The sequence below is a fragment of the Furipterus horrens genome, unplaced genomic scaffold (genome assembly GCF_987537825.1).
Source record: "Furipterus horrens unplaced genomic scaffold, mFurHor1.1.pri manual_scaffold_7, whole genome shotgun sequence".
Lineage (NCBI taxonomy): Eukaryota > Metazoa > Chordata > Mammalia > Chiroptera > Furipteridae > Furipterus > Furipterus horrens.
Genome location: NW_028327177.1, coordinates 15,443,956 through 15,467,530, shown reverse-complemented (window position 1 = coordinate 15,467,530; position 23,575 = coordinate 15,443,956). Strand labels below are relative to the sequence as shown.

The 23,575-nt window shown below is 37.1% G+C and overlaps 1 protein-coding gene across 1 annotated transcript in view; it reads right to left on the bottom strand.

The window, feature by feature from the left end:
* EIF3H (eukaryotic translation initiation factor 3 subunit H) overlaps nucleotides 1-23,575 on the bottom strand; it is an 87,862-nt gene that overhangs the window by 9,347 nt on the left and 54,940 nt on the right. The window contains exons 3-5 of the mRNA XM_090283430.1: nucleotides 3,227-3,394; nucleotides 1,651-1,750; nucleotides 276-425 (exon numbers count right to left, since the gene is read on the bottom strand). Coding sequence (XP_090139556.1) covers nucleotides 276-425; nucleotides 1,651-1,750; nucleotides 3,227-3,394 — 418 coding nt within the window. The remainder of the gene's footprint in view (nucleotides 1-275; nucleotides 426-1,650; nucleotides 1,751-3,226; nucleotides 3,395-23,575) is intronic.

Here is a 23,575-nt window from a genome sequence, read left to right as displayed (position 1 = left end):
CCATGGGCACTTACCTTATCAAAGCAAAAATGATACAGCAAAGACAGCAGAGGGTTCTTAGAATAGCAGCTAATTAGTATTCACACTCTGTTTCACTTTATCAGTTTGGCGCTTTTCCTGGGCAGGACAAGTACTACATGTTGTTGTTACATGTCTTAGTAACCTCAAACGGTGGTTAAGTAATTTTCTTCTTGTTTCATAGGTTAGAGTCTAAGTAAAAGAATTGTGCGCACAAAGTGATAAAAAGGGACTTTTCATTAGGCTGGGCCACTTACCTGCTAGCAAGACTGAGCAATTCATGTTTATCTGCTACAGCTGACTTCTTCTCAAGTTCCCACATTAGGACATTGATCAGATGTGAATTTTTAATTACAATCGGCACTTCTTCAAACATGTGCTCAAAGGTGATATTTCCCTTTTTCAATCTGTGAAGCATGTTAAAAATACTTTAGGCTGGTGGTCAGAAGTAAACGTTAAATTGACTATTTCATATATTTTTTCCCTAATTACAGGCCCTCTCCAGGATCTTTGTTTCATTAGTACTTTCTAAAAAAGGGAGAAAATAAATTTTACAGTCAAGCATAACTCAAATGATTTGAATAATGAAAATGATCTGAGTCTGAGCTATAAGACCAGAAAATAAGATTCTTGGCAAAAGAAACTATTCTTTCTTTATAATTGGGTACCTTCAAAATTTCAATGATGATAAAATGTAAATGCCATAGGAAGTTATGCTATATAATCTGTATCAAAGAACATTTAAAATAAATAGCTAGGAAAGAGAAATACTCAAGTTTTTGAAAAGTTCATTTTAAAAGCCTACTGAGTTGAAATGATTAACTAGCAGAATACTACTCAGCATATTCCACATACAATGCTTCAGAGCACAGCAAGAATGCAACTCCTCATAGCTTAGTTGTAGCGACCATACCCAGAAATTCTTCATGAGTTGGCTTCTTTTTAAATTCTTTGCACCTTAATTTATTTAAGGAGTCAAATGGGAAACGAGCAATGAAATTTCTGTCTGTCCAACCTGAAGTCAAAGGCACTAACTTTAATAAGATAAAAATATTCCCACAATGAACAGAAAATGAAAGAATTCTAAATCTTTCTTTAAAATTTTAATGTAAATATTCCAATGCCATTGTGTAAGATCACAAAATAGCTTTACCAATTAATTCTCTGCATACCTGTCACCCATAAAATTTCCGGTAAGCCACATTCCGTACCGAACCCTTAAAATGTTTACATCCACACACCCCTACTCCCCACCCTGCCACGAAACAGGAGCTCGGAAAATAGGACACACAGTTCACAACTAAACTGAAACAGAGCTTACAATTTGACAGCCGCTGATCATTCCATCTCCCTTAATTTAATCACTTATTTTTTTCAAACCCAGTAGCTAATTAATTCCTACTCCAATTGAATTTGCCCTTGGTGAGAACAACAGATGAGACGTTCCATAAAGAAGTTTAAACACGGAAAGGGCGAGATCAAGTGGCACTCGGCCACGCAGAAAACTTCTACCGTCCACATGGCAAAAGCATTACCACATCGCCGAGGATTCAATAAATGTGGCAAACTAAAAACTTAAAAAGAAAAACCTCAGTCCTTTACTGAATGCCTTATAGGCCCCCAAACACTTACGCTTCAGGAGAAAAATCCTTCTCTTTACAAACTTCCATCAGCTTAGGAGTCAGTCTGTATGCCTTCAGTGAGAGAGACCCTTGGGCAGTTTTTATGGGATCTCAAATAAGAAAAGGAGAAAATAATTACTAAGAATTCTGTCACTGAAGGGGCTTGAATGACATTGGTTCTAGGCACATTCTGTTACTTAGCATACAATCTTTGCAAAATGAAGATCAAAATAAACAATCAGAACACAATTTGAAGCAGATTCAAAGCAGTATAGCAAATAGGAAGTGAAAATGGAGGAACCTATTATCCTACTTATAAAAGCTAGCATAACTTCCTGAGATAGAACCAGTAATCTTAATAAAAATTAAATATATCACATTCTACACATCTGTTGTAATTAGAAGGAAAATGCAGATAAATATTAAATATTAAAATTCACTGCATGCATTTATATGGTCCTTCAGTTAACTAATTTAAATGAACAGCCCTGCAAACAAAATTTATCCATACTAATATTCACTGTTCAAACTTCTTAGTTAAAGCAGACTAAAAAAACAAAACAAAACAAAACACTAAAGTCCAAGCGCTATCACAAGCGTCTTTTTCGTTTTAGACAAACTCATTTTGTCAAAACTAACTGCTTCAACAGCCCACGAGTAAGGGAGCTTAGCACTTGCTGCATGATAACGGCTCTGGCATGCCAATATTCGCCTAAAACCTGTGTTAACATTCATGTTGTCTGAAACTTAACACAGTGAAACTTTTAGCAACAGGTGATAAAATGAAAACCAAAATAGATTGAAACAAGTGGAAAATTCATCAAGGTCTGATGATGCAATGTTTCCAGCCAATATAAGTACACTTTAACAACTTGTTCTTTACTGTAATCCAATTGTTAACATACTGAAACAATTTTGGGGCAGCTCATAAGATTGATCGTATTCATTAGTATTTTTTCTGACAGATACTCAGGACGTTACATTTACTTCTCAGCTGGAAACTATATGCAAGTCTGCCAGATACGGCAAACTGTGAGTGTTCAGGGAGGGGGAAGGCTATAAAGCTGTTAAATTGCCTACAGTTCTGATACAGCACAGAACATCTGGTCTGGAGAGCTTGAGGAAACACCATTAAATGGGCCGAAAAGAAAAAAATCTTTGTGTTAAGAAACAGTCCAGGTTTTGTACGCTGCTGTCAGAGGTATAAAAAAAAACTTGGCATGCTGTGTTATGATTGGTCAGTCACGTACAGAGCCAGACACTCTAGCAATCGGGGTTTGTTAGACATCTGGTCTAGTTCCACCAGCCCTTTCAAATGAGGGAGGGGAGATGGAGGAATAAAAATGAAGCAGCTACTCCAGCATTCCAAAATGTACACATCAGGGCTCTGATAGCAAGAAAAATAAACAGAAAGAAGGAAACCCTGTCTAGACTTAGCTGCTGCTGAGGCTGCTGCAGAAACAGGGTTGGTATTTACTTGAGAAGGCCTGCCAGGCTGCTCTTAGAGGCAAAAAGACAGAAAGCAAAAATAGCAGTAGTAATGATATTAAGGGAAGAAAAGAATAATACAGGAAACTCCTACAAACCGTAAATGAGTACAACAGACTCTTCAATGGCATGCTGGTAACTAAACTGAGAATCCAGGAGCGCCCGGGTGATGAACGAGCCATAGTATGTGGACTGGTACCAGCCCACGTGGAGATGGTCGATGTTTACATGGCGAAGGCTCCGCATCATTTCCATCTGATATTGAACTAGATGATGGGGAGGTGGGGGATAAAAGGGAGATTACTGAATGATGCCGCCAATATTAAAAACAAACCATTTTTGAAATAAATTTCTACACAACTATTTATTGGCTAAAGGGAACTGGTTTCCAGATTTAAAATTCTTTCGGTTCACATACTAAGAAAATAAAATTAAGCTTTCAAATCATTTCAAATCACATCACTAGGACTTTCCCTTTTTTTAATCAGTGAAAAAACATTTTGCAGAAAAGGTACTAAAAACATAATAATAATGCCTGTGCTAAACAAGGAATTATTTATTAGATGTAGTTTCCACTCTCCTTTTTAAAACCCTAAAGGTAGCATATGTTTAAGAAAAAAAATGTGTAATTACTAAACTGGTGGCTATAAAAAGTTTCATTTGAATTAGTGAGAATTGTTATCAATGTCTTCTTCAACACAGCTTTTAGAACCGAAAAGTTAAAAACATTAAGGAAAACTATGAGGGAAACAATTAACTACCACACTATTTAAAAGTGAACAGGATACAAGTTTTAGCTGATTTAAAATATAAGAATTCATTTTTGCCTTCATCTGGTGCCCCCTGCTGCATATGCTAAATTTAAAAATATTCTTTTCTCTTGTTTTTGTATTACTTTGTGTTAAACAATAGATAATATTTTTTATTGAAAGAGTTTTATTTTAACCTCCATGTATGGAATATAAAGGTTGGATGATTTTTGCTTTTGTCAAATTAATGACTACAATGTATATTATAAACTTAAAGCATTATTGCTGAAAAAATAGGTGCAAATTGACAATAAAATATTAAAAGAGCAATTTAGCCCAAAAATGAACAGCAAGTATGTGATTCAGAAGAAAATTTTATAGTCAACATAATATCCAAACTATTTCTATTATAATGAATGCATAACTATGTTGAGTAAATATATTTGCTTAACTCAAAATATAACCATTTCATTTCTAAAGCACAATCAGATTTTAACAAAAGTAAATTTTTATGTTTGTCATGTCCTTGATTATAGCTCTATAGTTTCACAAAGCAAACAAAACTCAGTACCATAAAGTATAAAAGAACCTTTCTTTGATGGACAAAGTCTTACTTTTCAACACTTGTTACTAGGCAAAGGCATTTTAATCTGCTAATTCCAAGGAAGGTTCTATTTTTCATGATAAAAAATGGCAGCCAGTTCATCAACTACCCAAGATATTGTTTGTATGTTTGTCTTTTTTCCCTTTTATACACAATGTGATGGTCTCAAGAAGCAGGATAAAATTCATGTGATAATCTTATGTCAATTGTCTTTTATCTTAAGTTTTTGTCTCTCTGGCACATGAGACCCCTTTCCCAGCTAGCTTAACAGGTTCGTATCAGCCACATACATTTCAGAATCATTGCTATGGCCTCTTAATGCTTTAAAATCCCATCCTTCTTTGAAAGTAATGTAAAATCACTGATCTGCCTAATAAAATTTAATCAAATTTAACTTACAAATGAAAAGTATAGGAAGAACCAGACAAATCACCATTCATTTTAAAGGAATAGGGAAGAGACAGGGAGAGATTACCAAGCAACAAACAGTACAAACATGATTTCACAGGAAAATTTTTAAATAGTCAATATGCCCAAAATGTCCAAGTTGGCTATAACAAAAGCAGGGGTTCGATTCTACTAACTTGCAATAGTAGAAAAGAAGGAAAGACTTGGAATCTAGAGATCTAGGTTCTCGTGCCCACTCAGATTTCTCCCATGTGGAGCCTTGTTCTCCAGTTAATGACCCTTCTCTGATGCCTAGTTTTCCCACCTACAAAAAGATGTTAAGAGCTCATCCCAGTCAGAATGCACTCACTCCATACAATTCATCAGATACGTGAACCATAAGTAATGATTTTTCTATAAACTAAAGCAGGGCCTCCAGCATGCATTAATATTTTAAAAAAATAAACATTTCTCTGAAAAATATTCTGTAATATTACTAAGTCTTACCACCAAGTAGCTTGAATACAATAGATTTTATAATAGCATTTTCAGGGTACAGGAGGTTAAAAAACTGTATAATCAATAGCAACCCTACAAATTCCTTCTTCATCCAGAATCTTACCTACCTTACAGCCCCCTACATAAGGATATGAATTAAAATGAAGTGTTCCTCTTGAGTAGGAAAGAAATTAAGGGATATGAGGCCTTCCATCCTGTGGAGTTACCTACCACTGCTCCGTCATATTTATTTCTGGGGATTGGGATACAGAAATGGAGAGATGAGCTTCTAGGTTATTAGGAATGAATGGGGGCACTTCCATTTTCTTCTTCTACAGCTTAGAAAATCATGACACAGATTTTGCAAGACTTTAATAAAAATTTATTTTTAAGATCATAAGAGTTTTCGTATGACCTAAATATAGTAGATGAATATAAAACTTAAAGAGTTAAGATCAATGAGAGGCAAGTTAACAAAATTGCTTTTGAAAATCTACAATGCACTGGACTTTCACTATTACACACAAAATATACATGTTCGGCCTATTCTATGTGAAATTTCTAGACATTCCCTATGTTGATTCGAACTTACCACCCCAATTTAAAGAAAAATTTTTTTAAAGCACAACCTAAAAAAAAGTAAGATAAAGTAATGTCCTCTTGGAGACATCACAGAGACTGCAAGTAATCTGTGAAAAGATAAGCAAGGGGTGCTTGAGCTCCAAAGTCAAGTTGGGGTGCACTGAGGCCCAGTCCTTTCCAGGACTACTGATATGAGTCTCCAATAATTGAGTGGTTTGAAGAGGTCACTTTGATTCAATAGAATTCTTAAAAAGTGATATTTTGTCTATTATATACAATCAAAGGAACCAGAAACAACTCACAAAAAGCAAAGTGTAATTGCTTTCTCTCTCCAGACTTTGAGGTCTGTGTCCTTCTGATGTGTAGTCCTTGTTTCCCTTGACCCACACAGACTTTCCTCCTCCTCCAACCCAAGTTTTCAAAAAATACAAAACCCTGCAAAAGCCTCCTGGTAAACCTAAGTAGAGCTCAGAAACATAGAGCAGACTACCTCACTAAACTGTCTCAAAACCAAGCTTCCGGGCAGCCATCATTAATCACCAGATCTGAGCCACCACACCTATCTACCCCCTTGGCCTGCAGCAGAGACAAGGAAAAAATCATGAAAGGGCGATGTACCATTAAATTCCACACAAAAAATAAGGGAAGGTGACAATGCTGTGTCCCAGCCCACAGGGTCTGCACAAGTGGAAGCTAGAGCTATGTTCCATCTCATGGCCAGCCAGCCTCACTTTCCTGGGCTTGAGTGTTAATAGGAGGATGTAAAAGATGTGGCTAGACAGGGATACGGTTTACTCCTATCTTGGGAGTGCCTCACACCTCAGGAAAAAGAGAATCACTTCAAAATAAACAAAAGGAAAAGAAAAAATGAAGCCCTTTGACAGAAAGGGCTGTAATAACACCACATTGCTGAGTTAGCGCAAATCAATTAAGTCAGAAACAAGCATTACAAGCAACTTTGTAAAGTTGGTCCAGGGTGAGACACTCATTCACTTTTGTTCTAAAATTCTCTTATTTAACTGAAACCCAAGCACCAATTTCAACCAATGATACTCACTTCTGAGTTAATGCCTAAATAATCCTGGGGAATTTCCCAAAGATAAAAAGCAAGGTGAAAAAGTTTTTGGAGGAGGCACTATTTTAAAGTTTATGCTAATATTCAGCAGAAGGGCTCAGAATTATGTAGTGAAAAGTTTAGGCACAAACCTTTTAAACCTTCGTAGTTTAAAAAGTTAACACTATCAAAGAAGGAGAAATAGCAGAGAGCAAATGAATTTCAAAGGCAAATTGGTAGTTACTCCTAAACCAACTCAAAGTTCTAACACAAAAGCTACACTTAGACGTAATTAAGGTAGTGTTACAAAATTTGGAAGGATTATAAGAATGAGCTGAAGTTTTATAAATCTCTTCGACCTCTACAATTGTCTTAATTGGTTAAGCCTCTCCCAAGCAAAGAAGAGCCTGGTTTATAACACTAAAGAACTGTTCCAAATCTGGCACCAGGATATTCATATTCACTTTTTCCAGATAGCCATTTTGCAAAACAGTACAATTTAAATTGCCTAGAGTTAAAACTGTCTTTAACCGAGGCTGGCTGCCCAATAACTATTCCTTTCAAAAATCAACATTTGTTGGATATTCTCTTGCTTTAATCTTCAAATATGTATACAATGACAAGAATATGTTGTCTTATATTTAAGTGCTATATCTGGAATTACACCACCAAACAACCACACAGGAGTCTGAGATTTGAGTTCTGTAGGTCAATGGATTAGAAGTTTTTCAGTACAAAGCAGAATAATTAGCCAGCATTCTTTTCATCTTCAATTCCTCACCCTCATTTTAAAAATTATCTTTTTGATTTCATTATTTTAAGCGAGCCCTCATGAAATACAATTTCTCACTGAAAAACAGGAACAAAGAATTGCCACAGTTGGTTAGACTGGGAATGAGCAGAAGGTAGGGAGTTAAACATACTCTAAAGCTCTGTCAGATTAAGGAGAAAAGGTGTTTTACAGATGTCTTATTAGGGAACTCTTAAAGGACAAAGTAATCTAATTTAAACTTTAAACTTTGAAAATTTAATGGACCTGTTGTCTTAATAACAAATTAGTTTAAAATGTTCTAAAATTATATTTAAAAACTATAGAAAGAGTATAAACTGAAGGGAAAGGGTGCAGTTAAGCACCAAGAAAGAAACTAGCACCTAGTGAGCACCTACTACATCAGACTTCCTGCTGAGCGGCCTACATATATTATCTGACTTTATTCCTCATAATAACTCTACTGAGCTAACTTCGATTATTGAAATCCTTTTAGAAAAGCAATTTACCACAGCTTATAAAGTGGCAGGACTCAATGTGACTTTCGATTCTCTGACTCCAAAGCCCAGGCAACCACCCATTTACAAAATTTCATATCTTCTTACTGGGAAAGTGTAAATTATTTCTGAATCAATAAAGCATAACACACAGATACAACAGAAATCTACAATTTCTAGATTTTCAGAAACCACAGCATGTACCTGATTAACTAACCAGTAATTTAGCACTCCAGTAAGGTTTTAAGTGATAAAACCACCTAAGATTTTTACATGTCTAAGTCAATAACATAAATATATAATCAAACTCCTAAAACACTGCATTCTATGTTACTATTTGAAACTTATGCCAAGACTACTTTGTAACTAAGAACTGGCTCAGATCAAAGATGACCTGTAACAGACACATCAAAAAAGGGAACAGAGACTAGATACACTACACATCCTTTGCAGCAAAGAAATAAATTAAGTCCAATCAAGAGATGGCTTTAAAAACAAACAAACAAAACTCCACAACTCTGAAAGAAATCAATGATTTCAACAAACAGGACAGGGAAGTGAAATACATGAAAATCTCCTTACTCTGCTGGCACAAGGGCTAACCTGTTTGCAGGACTGTTAAAAAAATAATTACGAGACTCTTCCCAAGCAGCACCGTGGGACATCAGCGAGCACTTGGAAGGCTAGGAACTGTGAAGGCTCTGCTCCATTATTGAACAAGACAAACTATCCTGTGCTTTCCTCTTCATATCAGAGTTTCTGCCAAGTTGCACATACGTTTCAGGCAATGTTCAAAGCTAGTAGCAGATGTAGACTTAAGCAAACAGAATGTGCATTTGGAAGAAGAATTATATGAAGAATTATATAAGAGTCTTCGTTGGTGGAGAGAACAATAGAATATACACATTTCTTTAAATTCCCATATTATTCTTCACTCAGTCCATATCACATATTCATCCTTTTTTCAACTAGCACATCTGTTATTAAGGACACCCCTGTGACTGCCTAAGAAGTGTGATAACAGTTCAATTTTTCACAAGGAAGCATCCAATGTAAGTTCTACTCTACCTAGCAACTAACCTGTCCCATTTAAATAGGAGTAACAAAAATAATGACTTTCTTAATAATCTTACATAAATATTCTTTGAATAGTTAATTTGTCCTAAGTGGTTTAATTTCTTCTTTAAAGTGTTTATGAATTCAGACAAATAATCTCTTCTGCATACCAAGATAGAATAAGGAAATGGGAGTGCGTGTGACACTCCATTTTTTAAAACTAGAAAATTATTGCAAATCAGATTTTTGAGGTTTTAATGTGTCTCAAGAAGTCTTCTATGAAATAAACTAGATTCTTCGCATAGAATAAAAAAGAAACATGTACAAACTGTAACAGGTTCATATTGTTATCTTCTTACCCAAATCATGAAAAAGTCCAACAGATCCTACTTCTTTGAGATTATGAGAACTTAGTATATATACATGTATGTCCTTGGTCATGAAAGCACATGTCCCTAAGTGGATGACAGAGAACAGCTACTAAGTTCATTGTACTATTTGAGATCTGTTTATACAAAGTGAATTCACCTTCACAGCACCCCAAGTTTTAGACCCCTTACCTCCCACAATGAAGAATTCTCACTTCAAGAATAACCTACTGACCACTGCTACCTCTTGCAACAATTAAGAGCATGATATAGAGTAGTCCCTCGCTATATCGTGGTTCACTTATCACAGCCTCACTGTATCGCGGGATTTTTTTAAATATTATATTTAATTATTTATCGTGAATTTTTCGCTATATCGCGGGATTTTGCGGTACTGTATATGTAAGTTGTTAAAGTTAGGTAGACTTAAGAGTGTAGAATAAATGTAAGGTTCCTACTTCACAGGGGGGGTCTGGAACGTAATGCCCGTGATAAGTGAAGAGATACTGTACTACAAGACCAAATGAGAATTTCTAGATTTAGAAAAATATATTTTTTTCATGCTATGCAATAAATAGATTATCCAGAGGACAGATAACACCACTGTCATATTTATATCAATACATCAAGTACCAGATTAATGCTCATTAAAGTATTTTAAAAGAATATTTCAAGAATGTGATGATTGTTAATGAACTAGAAAAGGTCAAATTAGGAAATTATGTATCTCCATCTTACCATGTTCACAAAGGATATGCATTAAAACATAAAATAATCAGTAAAATCGGGACTAGAGAAAATGTGAATTAGAATATAGAATGTGAAAACTGCAGGTGAGGTGGAGACCTACAGAAATTGAAGTCATCGATATTTTGATTAAAATATATAAATTTAGCTCTGAGCACTGGCAATCAAAGCAAAAAGAGAAACGTGGTCATTTACATTATCCAAAGGGAGAAAAACATCATATCTCAAAGTAGCTAAGGCTTTCCCTAGTTCTTAACCCTAAAATAAAATCTTAATATAAGGTGTAAAAGGAAAACTATTGTGTAATTTTTTGAAAGGCAGAAGACATTTCTATAACAGAAAATTAAATCACATTTGTTTTGTCTTTCCTATAAATATGGGTTTTTAATGTAAAACAAAAAGAAAAGAGCCACATTAGAACTTTTCATAACACAGAAAACAGTTTGCACAAGTTAACGCAACCCCCAAAAAGGTGTAAGGGGCTATCAAAATGAATTAACAGTTTTATCCTGTAAGAACCTGCCTATCAGTTCGAACTTCAATTGTTCAAAAAGCAGAATAGGATGCATCAGTAGCGAGCATTAAATATTAAAAACAGAGAACAAATAATGACTTTTTGGATGTACTGTTTGCAGTGAACAAAACTGGGGGCAAAAGTGGACTCAAACCATTTACTGAGTACTGCCTTTACTAAAGCCGGGTAAAATCAGAGTGACATCATCCTCTAACAGGTACCCCCTCTTCGATATGGCTGCCAGAGGAGCTGGTTAGTTAACACGTTTACCTTTCTGAACCTTAATTTCCTAGCCTAGAAAGTGGTGGTTTCAACTTCCGACCACTTGATGATGACAATTTTTAAAACATGACCTCCAGTCCAGATGGCTCTCTGCTTAATGAGCATTTTCAGGAGGAAGTCCTTGGGTACTACACTCAGTAAAAGTACACCTGACTTAGCAACCCCACCCTCCACACCTGCTACTTCTGTGTTTTCTCCCTCAGTGAGGGGCACTCTGAGTCATCAGTCTTGACTGCTCCCACGCTTAGCTCACACTGTCACTCGTGTTCCTTGGTAGCTCTCAAATTTGTTTTCTGCAAGGCAAAAGTCATTCAGAATGTTTCTTAAAATTTAAATGGCGTGGATTAGATGCTAAGAGAAAGAATAGTGGAATACAAAACTATAAATCACAATAAGGCCAATATGTAAACAACCCTGTTTGCTCCTTCCTCCTGAAGGGGAAGACTGGAAAGAAAAATGCTAAAATGGTAATGGCAATAGTTCTCCTGGGAGGGAGATCACAGAAAATTTTTGTTTTCTTACTTATTCTTACCCTTATTTTCTATGGTTTTTGGGGGGAAGTGGAGGGGGCAAAGAATTGTGTAATACATATAATATTAAAGGAGACCATACACACATATTGATAGAATTTTCTATTGCTGGACATCCTGCCTACATTTAACAATATCACCAAACAATCTGGGTACCAGTGCTCCTAAATCATGGAAGCAGGGCATGGGAGAGGGTACCAGACTACTTAGAACCTGAAGTGTCTGACCTGGTCTGAAACCATCTGCTATGGACTGAATTGTGACTCACCCCAAACTCACATGTTAAAGGCCTAACCGCCAATATAATAGTATTTAAGTGGGCCTTTGGAAATAATTAGGTTTAGCAGAGGTCATAAGGGTGGGGCTCTTACAATGTGGTTAGTGCCCTTACAAGACACACCACAGAGTCACTTCCTCTTTCTTTCTCTTCTTGCATAGGCAGTACTGAGTACTCACGTAAAGATACAGTGAGAAGGTGACCATCTACAACCCAAGGAGACAACCCTCACCAGACACCAAGCCTGTTGGCCCCTTGGTCTTGGGTTTCCAATCTCCAGTACTGTGAGAAATAAATTCCTGTTGTTTAAACCACCCAGTCTATGGTATTCTGTTATGGCAGCCCAAGCTAACTAAGAAACCATCTTTATCACACAGTAGTTGTATAACATACTACAAAGTAAATCAGTTTAGGTCTTCTCTGTTGTAAAATGGGAAAGAAAACAGTACCTACTTCATCAGGTAGTTAAGAGGATTTAATAAAATCATTCATAAGAGCTTGGTACACTGAATAACCTCAAGAAGAACTCAACAGGTTTTCATCATCACCTACTGTTCAAAAATGCTATTGATTATCCAGGTTACAGTAGTTATCTGGGCCAAAGGAAAAGTTTTTGGAGAACTGGGTTTGACTACACTGGTCCTCAATTGTTGTGTAAACTCATTCCCTTTTTCCATCTCCATATTGGGAGTAGGAAAAATGGAGGAGATTAGAGGTTGTCTATGTGACTTAAAACAAAAAGGTTTATGAATCTGTAACATCCACTTCATGAAACAGAATTCATATGTACAAATATGAAGATGATCAAAAAACAATCTACCATGAGAAGGGATTACAAAAGGAAAAAATACTTCTTAGAAAAAAAAACTATAAGCTAATTAATTATATTCAGTATAATAAAGTACAGATTCAATAAAGAAAGAGAAAAGCAACAGAAATTAGATTTCAAGAAAAGGTAATCCTGGGCGTTCTATTATTACTGTGTATATAACGATAAAATTCCTTGTACTACATAAGTTTCTATCTCTTGATTCCATTTATAACTCTTCCAAAGAAAGGAAGTAGACTTCCTGCCGTCTCCCCAACAGGTGACTTTAAAAACAGCACAGAACGGGTGAGGACGGAAAGGAGTAAAAAGCAGTGCCATCGTACCCAGGGGACTGAGTAACGGTTACTGGAAATACAGCCCACTCAAGGTAAGCAGCTAAACTCAGACACAGCAAACAGCTTCATAATGCGCCACATACTGCTAAGTGAAATGATCCACTCTGGCATCCTCAAATACCCACAGATAATTTCTTTTACCTTTAAACAACAGGACAATTTGGATCAGAAGATCAGTCTCCTCAACTGCAACCATAAAGAAGGGAAAGGAAGCAAGAATCAAGTGATGGGAGTTATAGAAAAGGTTGGAAGGGTGGGAAAGATCAGGAAAAATGAGGGAGGAGATTAGAGGTTGTATACGTGACTTAAACAAAAAGGTTTATGAATCTCCAACATCCATTTCATGAAACAGAATTCATATGTAGAAATATGAAGATGATCAAAAAACAAGCTACCGTGGAGGGTTCGAGTCAGAGAAGCCAGTACTTACAACCACTGTCACCATCCATGTTTCTTGTCCCTGCCTCTTTCCCTACATGCGCTGCTTCGTCCAAACTTATTTTTACAGGGGAAGGAATACAGAGGAAGTCCTCACAGCAGCCACAATAAATCTGAGGTAAGAAAACCTGTGGCTCACTCTCCCCTCCACACCCCCCACTCTTATTAGGGACTTCTGGACCCAAGGGTAGGTAGGACGACGACCATGTCCAGCTTGAAGCAGCTAGAGGAGCTCGAGACCTTCACCCATTGTCCTTTATAAGATTACAAAGGGTCTTAAGTATGAGGGGGGGAACTGTTATTAATTTTTTATAAAAAGACTAATATCGGAAAGGGTGAAGTCAGGGAACTTACATGCACAACCCATGGACATGAACTAAGGGGGGTGGGGTTGCTGGGGGAGGGAGGGTGCTGGGCAGAGGGAAGCAAAGGGGGAAAAATTGGAACAATTGGAAGAATATAATCAATAAAATATACTTAAAAAAACAAAACAAAAACCTGCGGCTTGTTTTTAAGGAGGCCATGTTACCTTTCCTGTTGCGGTCTCCTTTACCCGAGACCACAGGCAGGTGCACCTGTGGAGAGAGGCTCCACGGCTTTCACCAAATTCTCAAAGGGCCTCAAGATCCAAGAGAGTAGCAGTTACTGGGATGCAGTGGAGAACCAGCCCAATGTGGTCCTGGCTCTCACGAACTTCCATTCCTCTGCATGTATGTGGCGGAGAAGGGGAGAGACTAAGTGTGAGTCAGTAACCAATTCAGTTCGGTGGCAGCCAGACAGCACAAGTAGCACCAGACACAGCACCGAGAACAGCAAGGCCAACAGGTCCACAGAAAAGCCCCGCTCCCAACAGAACGTCATTCTTACTCCTGTCCCGCCCAGGACAGGAAGTCCATCGTGGGGAGAGCTGCATGGAGGCCTCACCTAAACTCTCTGATCAACACTAAAATGCCCAGGTGCACAAGAGAAAATACATGCCCTTTCCCACAAGCTGATATGACTGGACCTAATAAAGCAAGACTTCTAAAGGTCGGGAGTGCTGACCCTAATGGGGCAGCGATTTTCCACCTTTTTTCATCTCATGGCACACATAAACAAATTACTAAAATTCTGCGGCTCACCAAAAAAATACTGAGTTGGCCAAAATGTTTGTTTTGTTTTTTTCCATAAGATGGTTCTAGTAGCACTTAGTTGTCTTAACTTCATTCGAAACAATTTTGTTAGATTGTATTGTGACAGCTGTCATATCAGCATGTGTTAAACAAAACTTACCAAAAGTGGTGAATTTTTATGTAGCCGTTTTAATACTGAAGATGGAAGAAAATAAGCAACACTTTTGGCATATTAGGCTTTATTACTTCAGGAAAGGTGAAAAGACAACCAAAACGCAAGAAAAGATTTGTGTGGTGTACAGTATGGAGAAGGTGCCATGACTGATCGAACGTGTCAATGGTGGTTTGTTAAGTTCCGTGCTGGAGATGTCTCGCTGGACGATGCTCCATGGTTGGGCAGACCAGTTGAAGTTGATAGCGATCAAATCAAGACATTAATTGAGAACAATTAACATTATACCTCGTGGGAGATAGCCAGCATACTCAAAATACCCAAATCAATTAAGTTATTGCTGAAAATTAAAAATGTCTTTTATTTTACAGAAAAAGCTAAACAGACTTTTTGGCCAACCCAATATATCATATTTTTTATTTTTTGCCAATCTGACAAAAAAAAAAAAGAACAGGTAAAATTTTGATTCATTCACACCAGACAGCTAGCTATTGTGTTGGCTGTTGTCATTTTTTTATCTGACAATCTAAGGAAAAAGAGGTCAGTGCCCCTGACTAAATAGTCAAGTACTGCAAACTGAAAATTTTTTTTCAGCACACTGGTTGGAAAAGTGGGTTTCTAGCAAAAATGTGACATTATAAATATACACTTAGCACAAGGTACTCTGCTGTAAAAAATGTTCCTTGGAGGTAAAAGCTCTACAGTCACAGACTAAAAACCAACCTCAAGCAACTTAGCAATCCTGTTGTCTTCTGAAGCTTTCAAGATCTCTAAAAGCTATATGTCTAATAAATTGTCATTAAGTGATCTGAAGCTCCTGAAGATGCTTTTCTGTACAGGGCCTCCTGGATTAGAGAGGAAAATAAAATACAGTGTATTGGGGGGGGGGGGTGCGCCGGGTGTAATCATTGGAAAGGCAAGAAACACTACAGAAAGAGTTGGAAGGCTACAAAACAGACAAATAACTTCCTTCCACAACTGGCAAGCAGGATCCTGCCAGATGTTTGAAATAAAATTAACCTCTATGGGCTACACTGATAAAAATTAAAATAAACTGCACAACTACAAATAAATAAATATTTAGGGAAGCACAAATAACTGTCTAGGGAAGGGCTAGCTTTGTTTTCCTTTGACTGAACTTCTTGGTCTCCCTCACCTCATCCCCACCAAAAAAACTCTCCTGCACTGCACTGTCCAAAGATACTTGGCCTGCAGTGTAGGCCAAGGACTTTCAAAATGGGCAAAGGCAGATCAAACAATACTTGCTTGAAAAGCTACGTTTAATCAGAGCATTTGCAATGTTTCAAAGCATTGTCAAACCAGGGACCATCACCTAGACAACAGCAAAAGCCTTCTTCATCCCCAAAGAACACAATCCACTCCTCGCAGAGAAGAGTACAACTCAGACAGACATGCTTTCCCATTATACTCTGGGGAAGAAACATCTTGAGAGCAAATGCATACACTCTCCCCTTCACATGGAACGTGCCAGACTCGTAGGTGCTGTCCAGCACAGCGCAGTGAAGACAGAAAGCGCTCCTGCAGAGGACACACAGGGTGACATCCCCGACTCGACACAAATGCCTGATGTTCCCTAAAAAAGAGGCTGGGTAATCGCATCCAGTTCTCGGGCCTTTAGAGTGAACAGACTCTCTCAGTAACAACCAAGACACCAAACTTGGAAGCCAAAGGCCCGGCTTCTTACCCTGTAAAATAACACAGTGCAAAAGAAAAGCTGCGGGCTGAGAAGGCAGGAGACCTGAACTGCATTTTGGCTTTGCCATTAACTATACAATAAAGCAGAGGAAACCCTCCAAATAATGAAACTTCACTTAAAAATACAGTGTTAATATCAAGCAACTTATAAATTTATCTCAAGTGAAAAAAAATGATTTTTTATGTTTATGTTTATCACACAGTGACAGTGATAACAGTAAATAATAGTCAAATGGTAATGATTACCCTGCAGAGAAATCTGACATTTTAAAGGAGTTAAAGCAGGGACCAGATAAAAATCCTCCATAAATAAGATTCCATGTGTGTCTTTGTTAAATTTTGAAATTTGAATCAATTATCTCCGTTGTGCCTTCAGGTGCTAATATTCTATATGAATAAATGAAAAAAGTTAGTTTCACTAAAAATACGGTCTAGAACCCTAAGAGCACAAATGGTCAGAAGAGGGCCAGCAGTACCAAGGGTCACAGTTTAAGAAGAGAGACAAATTCTAGACCGAGGAGCAGGTGGGGGTTCCCCACACAGGAAACAGGCCCCAGGCTGACCCTGAAGGAGGAGGGGGAGGCTGGTGACAGGCCATTAGATTTTTCTCCCAACACTTAAAATTTTATTTCAGACAAACACTGGCACACTGTCTCTCAAACTTTTATTATCTACAGTTCACTTAATGGACATTTGACACTCATGAAAACCACCAATTTCAAGTTTTAAAAAACTGTCATCCTAATTTTAATTATATAAATACAAGTTTTAGTAGATTGAAAACAAAACTGTTTATCTCTGACAGAGATGATTTACATCTACCTTGAGGATTTTACCATATGGCATATAGATGAACGACTTTGATTATAGGTGTATGGCTAGGAGGTTTCTTTTCTCCTTCTATTTCTACTAAATTAGAAGCTCCTTAATCGGGCTCATAGTCCTGAGGAAAAGTATCAAGCATTTTGCTGTCAGAGGATCCTACATACATGGATGACATAGACTCCAAAATAATGGAGATTTCTCATTAAATGTCTGTCCAAGGAACAGAACACAGTTTAGTTAAAATTAATATTTCAATTGCGGAAATTCTGGGGACTAGCTCTGGAGCTAATCCTCTCCTACTGCAGTACTTCGATGTACTCATCCCAGAATCGCAACTTCAAAATTAAAAGTTGTAATACTTTCACTAACAAGATATACTACTCAGGGTACTATATGTTTAGCTAAAACATGCCACACTAGTGAATTATTTAAAGGCATGGCATTGACAATCTCCTAAAGCATGTATAAAAACATAATTCTTCTCCCATGTCAGAGATTCACACAGGCATCTTCCTCCTCACAGGCAGTAGCAGGCCCCCCGATCTCCTGCCACGCATTTCTCTCTTGGCATATTATGCAGATACTGAAATTTTTATTTTATTATTTTCACTATTTCCTTCCATACTAAGTAGGATTAGAAAGCATAATAACATTATTTCAAGTCTAAACTCCACTGAATGTAAAAAAAGACAGAGGGCTGGCAATGTAAATTATAAGACACCATGCATTAAAAATGCATCCCAATTTCACAGATGTTCAGGTGCAAAAACAGGAGGGGAGTGAAGAATTCTAGAGCCAATGAAGCGAACAGTGGGCAAGTGGCCTTTGTGGTACCAGCGCCCCTTTCTCACTAAAAATAACCTCTATCAGCACCGATCCCAACACACTTTTTCCAGCCTTTATCATAACTCACAAAACAACTATTTTGTTTTATTTTGGGAAATAATTCTTGAGAAAGTATTATTTTACATTTATTCTGGAAAAACTTTTATTGATATACCCAAAAAATGCCATTGTAATTTCGTTTTAAGTCACACAAATGTTTTGATGGCATTATGCCACCATTTCACAGTTTCATAAATAACTAGAAAGTTTGGGGACTAGGGGCAAATGACTCAAGAAGTCAGTAAAATCTGTTTCCAGGCATATGTGATAGTAATTCCTATTCACACTTAGTTCCAATTGTTTGTGTAAATCATCACATCCCTAGATTCTCATTCCCAGCATACACAGACCTACAATCCATTGAGGCCACGGTTTCTCAACCTGGGCTCTACTAACATTCCGGGCCAGCAAATTCTTTGTTGTGGGGGCCTGTCCCGTGAACTGTAAATATTTCCCAGCATCCCAGCTTCTACCCACCTGACGCCAGGAGTACACTCCCAAGGGGTGACAACCAAAAATGTCCCCAAACGCTGCCCAGTGTTCCGGGAGCGAATCCCAACTCTCCTCAGAACACTGTGTTAGGCACTGGAGTCCTGTTTAATTGTCACATTGATATTATTCTGAGATGTGGTGATTATGTGACTATTTTTATAACTGAATTAACCACTTTCCCCCATATTTTTGAGGCAGGATTACAACACAATAATAAGAATTACAAATCCAAATTCAACAACAACAACAACAAAAAAGTGCAATTGATGTAATCAAAACAAACTACCCTATTAAACTATTACCTGAATCACAGTGACCAACTCACTATCCTTTACAGTACTGTACAGCCTTTAAGAACCTAACCATTACTAAGAAAGTAACTTGGGGTGATGAACACACAATACAATATACAGATGATGTATTTTAGAACTGTATGCCTAAAACCCATGTAATTTTATTAACCAATGTCACCCCAGTAAAATCATGAGGGAGATAATCAATCATTCAATCAATAAAATGTAGAAAAGTGTTCTAGGAAAGTCAAAATCAATCATATACCCTAATATGTAAAATGTATGTGAACACAATGGTTTCAATGCTTGAAATTTAAGGGTAGAAAAGTGAAATTTCTAGAAATGTCCCTTTTAAGATTTAACTTACAAAATTCACTACTATCAATGTGTGATATAGCCCAGGAACAGGCAGAACTTTTAAAAGGTTTAGAAATACTGGTAACATGCAAATGAGAGCCTGAAGTTGGGGACCAATTACAGCAATGATACCATTTCATACACTTGACTCTGCGTATGCCGCTATTTACTAATCACAGAAAGGGCAGGAGGTGGGTGGACCACAAGCCTGACTTGTGCATTAATTCATTAATACAGCAGCACTAATATGTACACGGCAGGCAACAGGAAAGCTAGATCTGTACTACTTATCTTCCAGGTCTCAGCTCAGAAGTCCCTTCTTTCTGGAAACTTTCTAGGTTACCCAAAGTTCAGGTTAAGTGGCTCTACTTTGTGACTATCCTGCTGCCTTCACAAAGGCACAAAGCTGTAACTCCCTTGTTATGTCCACAATTTCCCAATGAAACTGCTGTATCCCCAGTACCAAGTAAACTGCGTGGCCCAGGTCGGTGCTTTAGTAAGTCCTTGTTAAAAAAGATTCAGATGAATTCTGTAACAGCTCTTCTTACAGTACACAAAAGGAAAAATAAAAGATGCAAATTTACCCAGAGTAATTAATATCAAGGAAAGGAGAAAAAAAAATCTTGAACACAGTCTAGAACACTGCAAAGATTCCAGGTTATCAGAAACCTCAATGAGCATGGTATACAGCTCTCTCTGTATTTGGAAAGGATGACTCGACATCACATAGCTAATTCACTTAGGTCTCTTTGAGAAGACTACACTGTAGAAAAATAAACATAATACAGCAGTCCCTCGCTATATCGCGGCTCACTTATTGCGGCCTCACTGTATCACAGGATTCTTTTAAATATTATATTTAATTATTTATCGCAGATTTTTCGCTATATCGTGGGATTTTGCAGTACTGTATACGTATGTTGTTAAAAGTTACGTAGGTTTAAGAGTGTAGAATAAATAGAAGGTTCCTACTTCGCAGGAGGGTCTGGAATGTAATACCCGCGATAAGTGAGGGAATACTGTATTTACAATTATTTTTACATGGAAAATTTTGCTCCAACAGGCTTATTCAAATAAGCAGTTCATAATTCAACAGTATTTGTAATAAAATAAATTTGAACTAAAATAAGTAATTTTCACCTGAAAAATGTGTAACAATCACGAAAATGCCACCGATAATTAAGATTAATCATAGAATGGCATATGTCCCAGTGTGGCTAGATCTCAGTTTACGCTTGTCCTGATGTCCCACATGATTTGGCATTGGTTTGGGACTAAAGTGTTCCAGTTTGTATAATAAAGTACAGCTTGTATAATAAAGTACAGCTTGTATATGGCCATGCTCAAATGGTACTCTCATATATTACTAAGAGCAACAACCTTTAAAGAAAAATGCTGCTACTAAGAACAGTTTCCACCTACTGAGCACCTAATATATTTTAATCAATAAATCAGATACTCCCCATATTTCACATGTAAGGTAGACATTAGTTAAGTGACCACCACAACTCAAAGGGAGACTTCCAGCTACCAAGCTCACATTCTTTGCAATATACCATAAAAATGTTCATGTCTGTAATTCTGCTTCCTTTGCTGAAAATCAGCAAGAAGGTTATAATTCAAAATTTGAGAGAAAAAGAAGTTATGTTTTTAATTGGTCATTAAAATTGTTTATAATAACAAAAAATGAGAAACAACCTAATTTAGCAGTGATATGCTCATACCAAAAATTTATAGTACCACTTCAACAGTGGTAATCATTCAATAACACAATAATATGCAATATAACATGAAACAGATACAAAAAGAACATTAAAAATTTTAAAGCCTATTTTAAAAACTTAGAAGGAAAAACACCAAATTTTTAACCACCATTGTGTTAGACATAAGATAGATTTTTCCTCTTTTCCAAATTCTCTGCAATATTGTTCTATCCATTTTTTTATAATCCAAAACTCACTTTAAAAAAAGAAAAAACCTTAGCAAGGGTTAAAAGTTCAAATAGAGTACATTCTGTTCTCTAATTCATAACAAAGTTCACATGCTCACAAAAGTGATAGTTAAGTTTAAAGATATAGATAAGATAGGGAAAGAAAAAGCAAAGGAGAGATGCAAGAATTTGAGTTCAGTAAGAGCAGCATTTAAAGAGGTAAACCAGATGTTCCTATGGACCTGCAGCAGAGGGTCCAGGAGAGAGATGATCAAAGAGCATAAAAGTCAGGTCCATTTGCTGCAGAACTGTCCCTTACACTGAGGAGATCAAGCCACACTGAGCTCTCAGCAAAACTCAGAATCAGGTGAAGGCTACTGAGTCAGAAAGTACAAGAAAGATGGGAAGACTGCTTCCTCGGGCATCTCACTGGGAAACTGGGAGGCTGGTAACCAGGCCAAAACACAGAGGTCAAAAGCCTCATTTAAGTGAACAGTGTCTCATCTGAGTCCGTAAAAAGTCGCTAATAATAATTAGCAGATACACATTTTCTTTGATTTCACTGCCACCATGTTTTCTCCAAGCGTCTCTCTTCTATTTTACTGCTACATAGATGAGGTAATGTTATAGACGCTTTCTCCAAGGACTTTTCAAAACCAAATGAAAAACTCTTTTACAACATATTTCTAACTCCAGAGGCAGCCCAGTTCAAATGCCATCACAAAATACTCTATAGGTTACGTGTCAAGACAGTAAGAGATGCATGCTCTGGTTAAATTATTTACAAAAGGTAAAAAGTAAAAATTATTCTAAGTGATTGGTCTATACCTAATAATCTTACCTTCCCTACAAAATTAAAATGGAATTTTATTAAGGCTATGCAGAGCAGTATGAAGCCACCTGGGCAGGAAATGTCTGGGGGTTGGGGGGTGGGGGGTAAAGACTTACCTTCCAATTGCCTGTTACTTCTCTTGAACAACCTAACCAAGAGGATATATAAAAATGAAATGTTGCGATATGTTGTTTGCTATGGTTGTGACGCATGAACTTTGCCATAGAGACCTCTGCTTAGATGATAACCATCGGACACTAAATTATGACTAGTACATGAAGTGCCTATTTAGAGAAAATCAACTAAACTTACATAAATGTTTAAGGTCAAAATATCTCCAAGTAACTACCATGTACTAAACAATAACATTTTACAAATGGTGTCATAAATCAACACTTTCAACAGACACCTGATCTCCTATCCGGAAAAAAGGCGGTCCGAGCCACACCCCGCGTGTTCCGCGGACCTTTCCTTGTTGCAGTGCCCTATCTGATGCATTTATCTCCTTAGTGTACGCAGTTTAGAGCTTCAGTTGTGTATTACTCTATTTGGATTACCATAACATTTTTCCATAGACTGGGTGGCTTAAATAACAGAAATTTATCTTCTCACAGCTCTGCAATCTGGGAAGCCCAAGATCAAAGTTCTGGCTCATTCGGTTCCAGGTGAGAACTCTCTTCCTGGCTTACCGGCTTTTTTCCTGCGTCTTCACATGAAAGAGAAAGAGGGTGCAAGCTCTCTGGTATCTCTTCTTATAAGGACACTGATCCTATTGGACCAGGGCCCCCCTTTCATGCTTTCATCGAACCCTAGTTCCCTCCGAAAGACCCCAGTACCATCACATTGGGGTTAGGGCTTCAACATATGAACTTTGAAGGGATGCAAACATTCAGTCCATACCAGCTTCTACGTAACTTTCTCAATTTGGCAACGGTGTGCGTGCATAGCGATAGATGACATGAGCTAAAATTTTTTATATGAATCACAAAGATTTTTGAATTAAAAAATGGTTATGTCAGTATTTACAGAAAGGACTATAAGAAAACAATATCAAAGCTGGGCAAATGCAAAAAGATAATCTCTGGTTATTACGAAGATACTTGTTTTGTAACTGCTAACAAACATTCACGCAGGTTATATACGCTGTATTTTTTCATTTTAGCTATCTTTATTTCTTCTTTTAAGCTACAAGATGACTAATAATAGTCTATAATTATTATTAGCTTACATACTTCATATATATTTATGATAATCCTCCCAACAGTTCTATGATGTGGGTACAATTACTATCTCTATTTTACAGAAAACGAAAGTGTG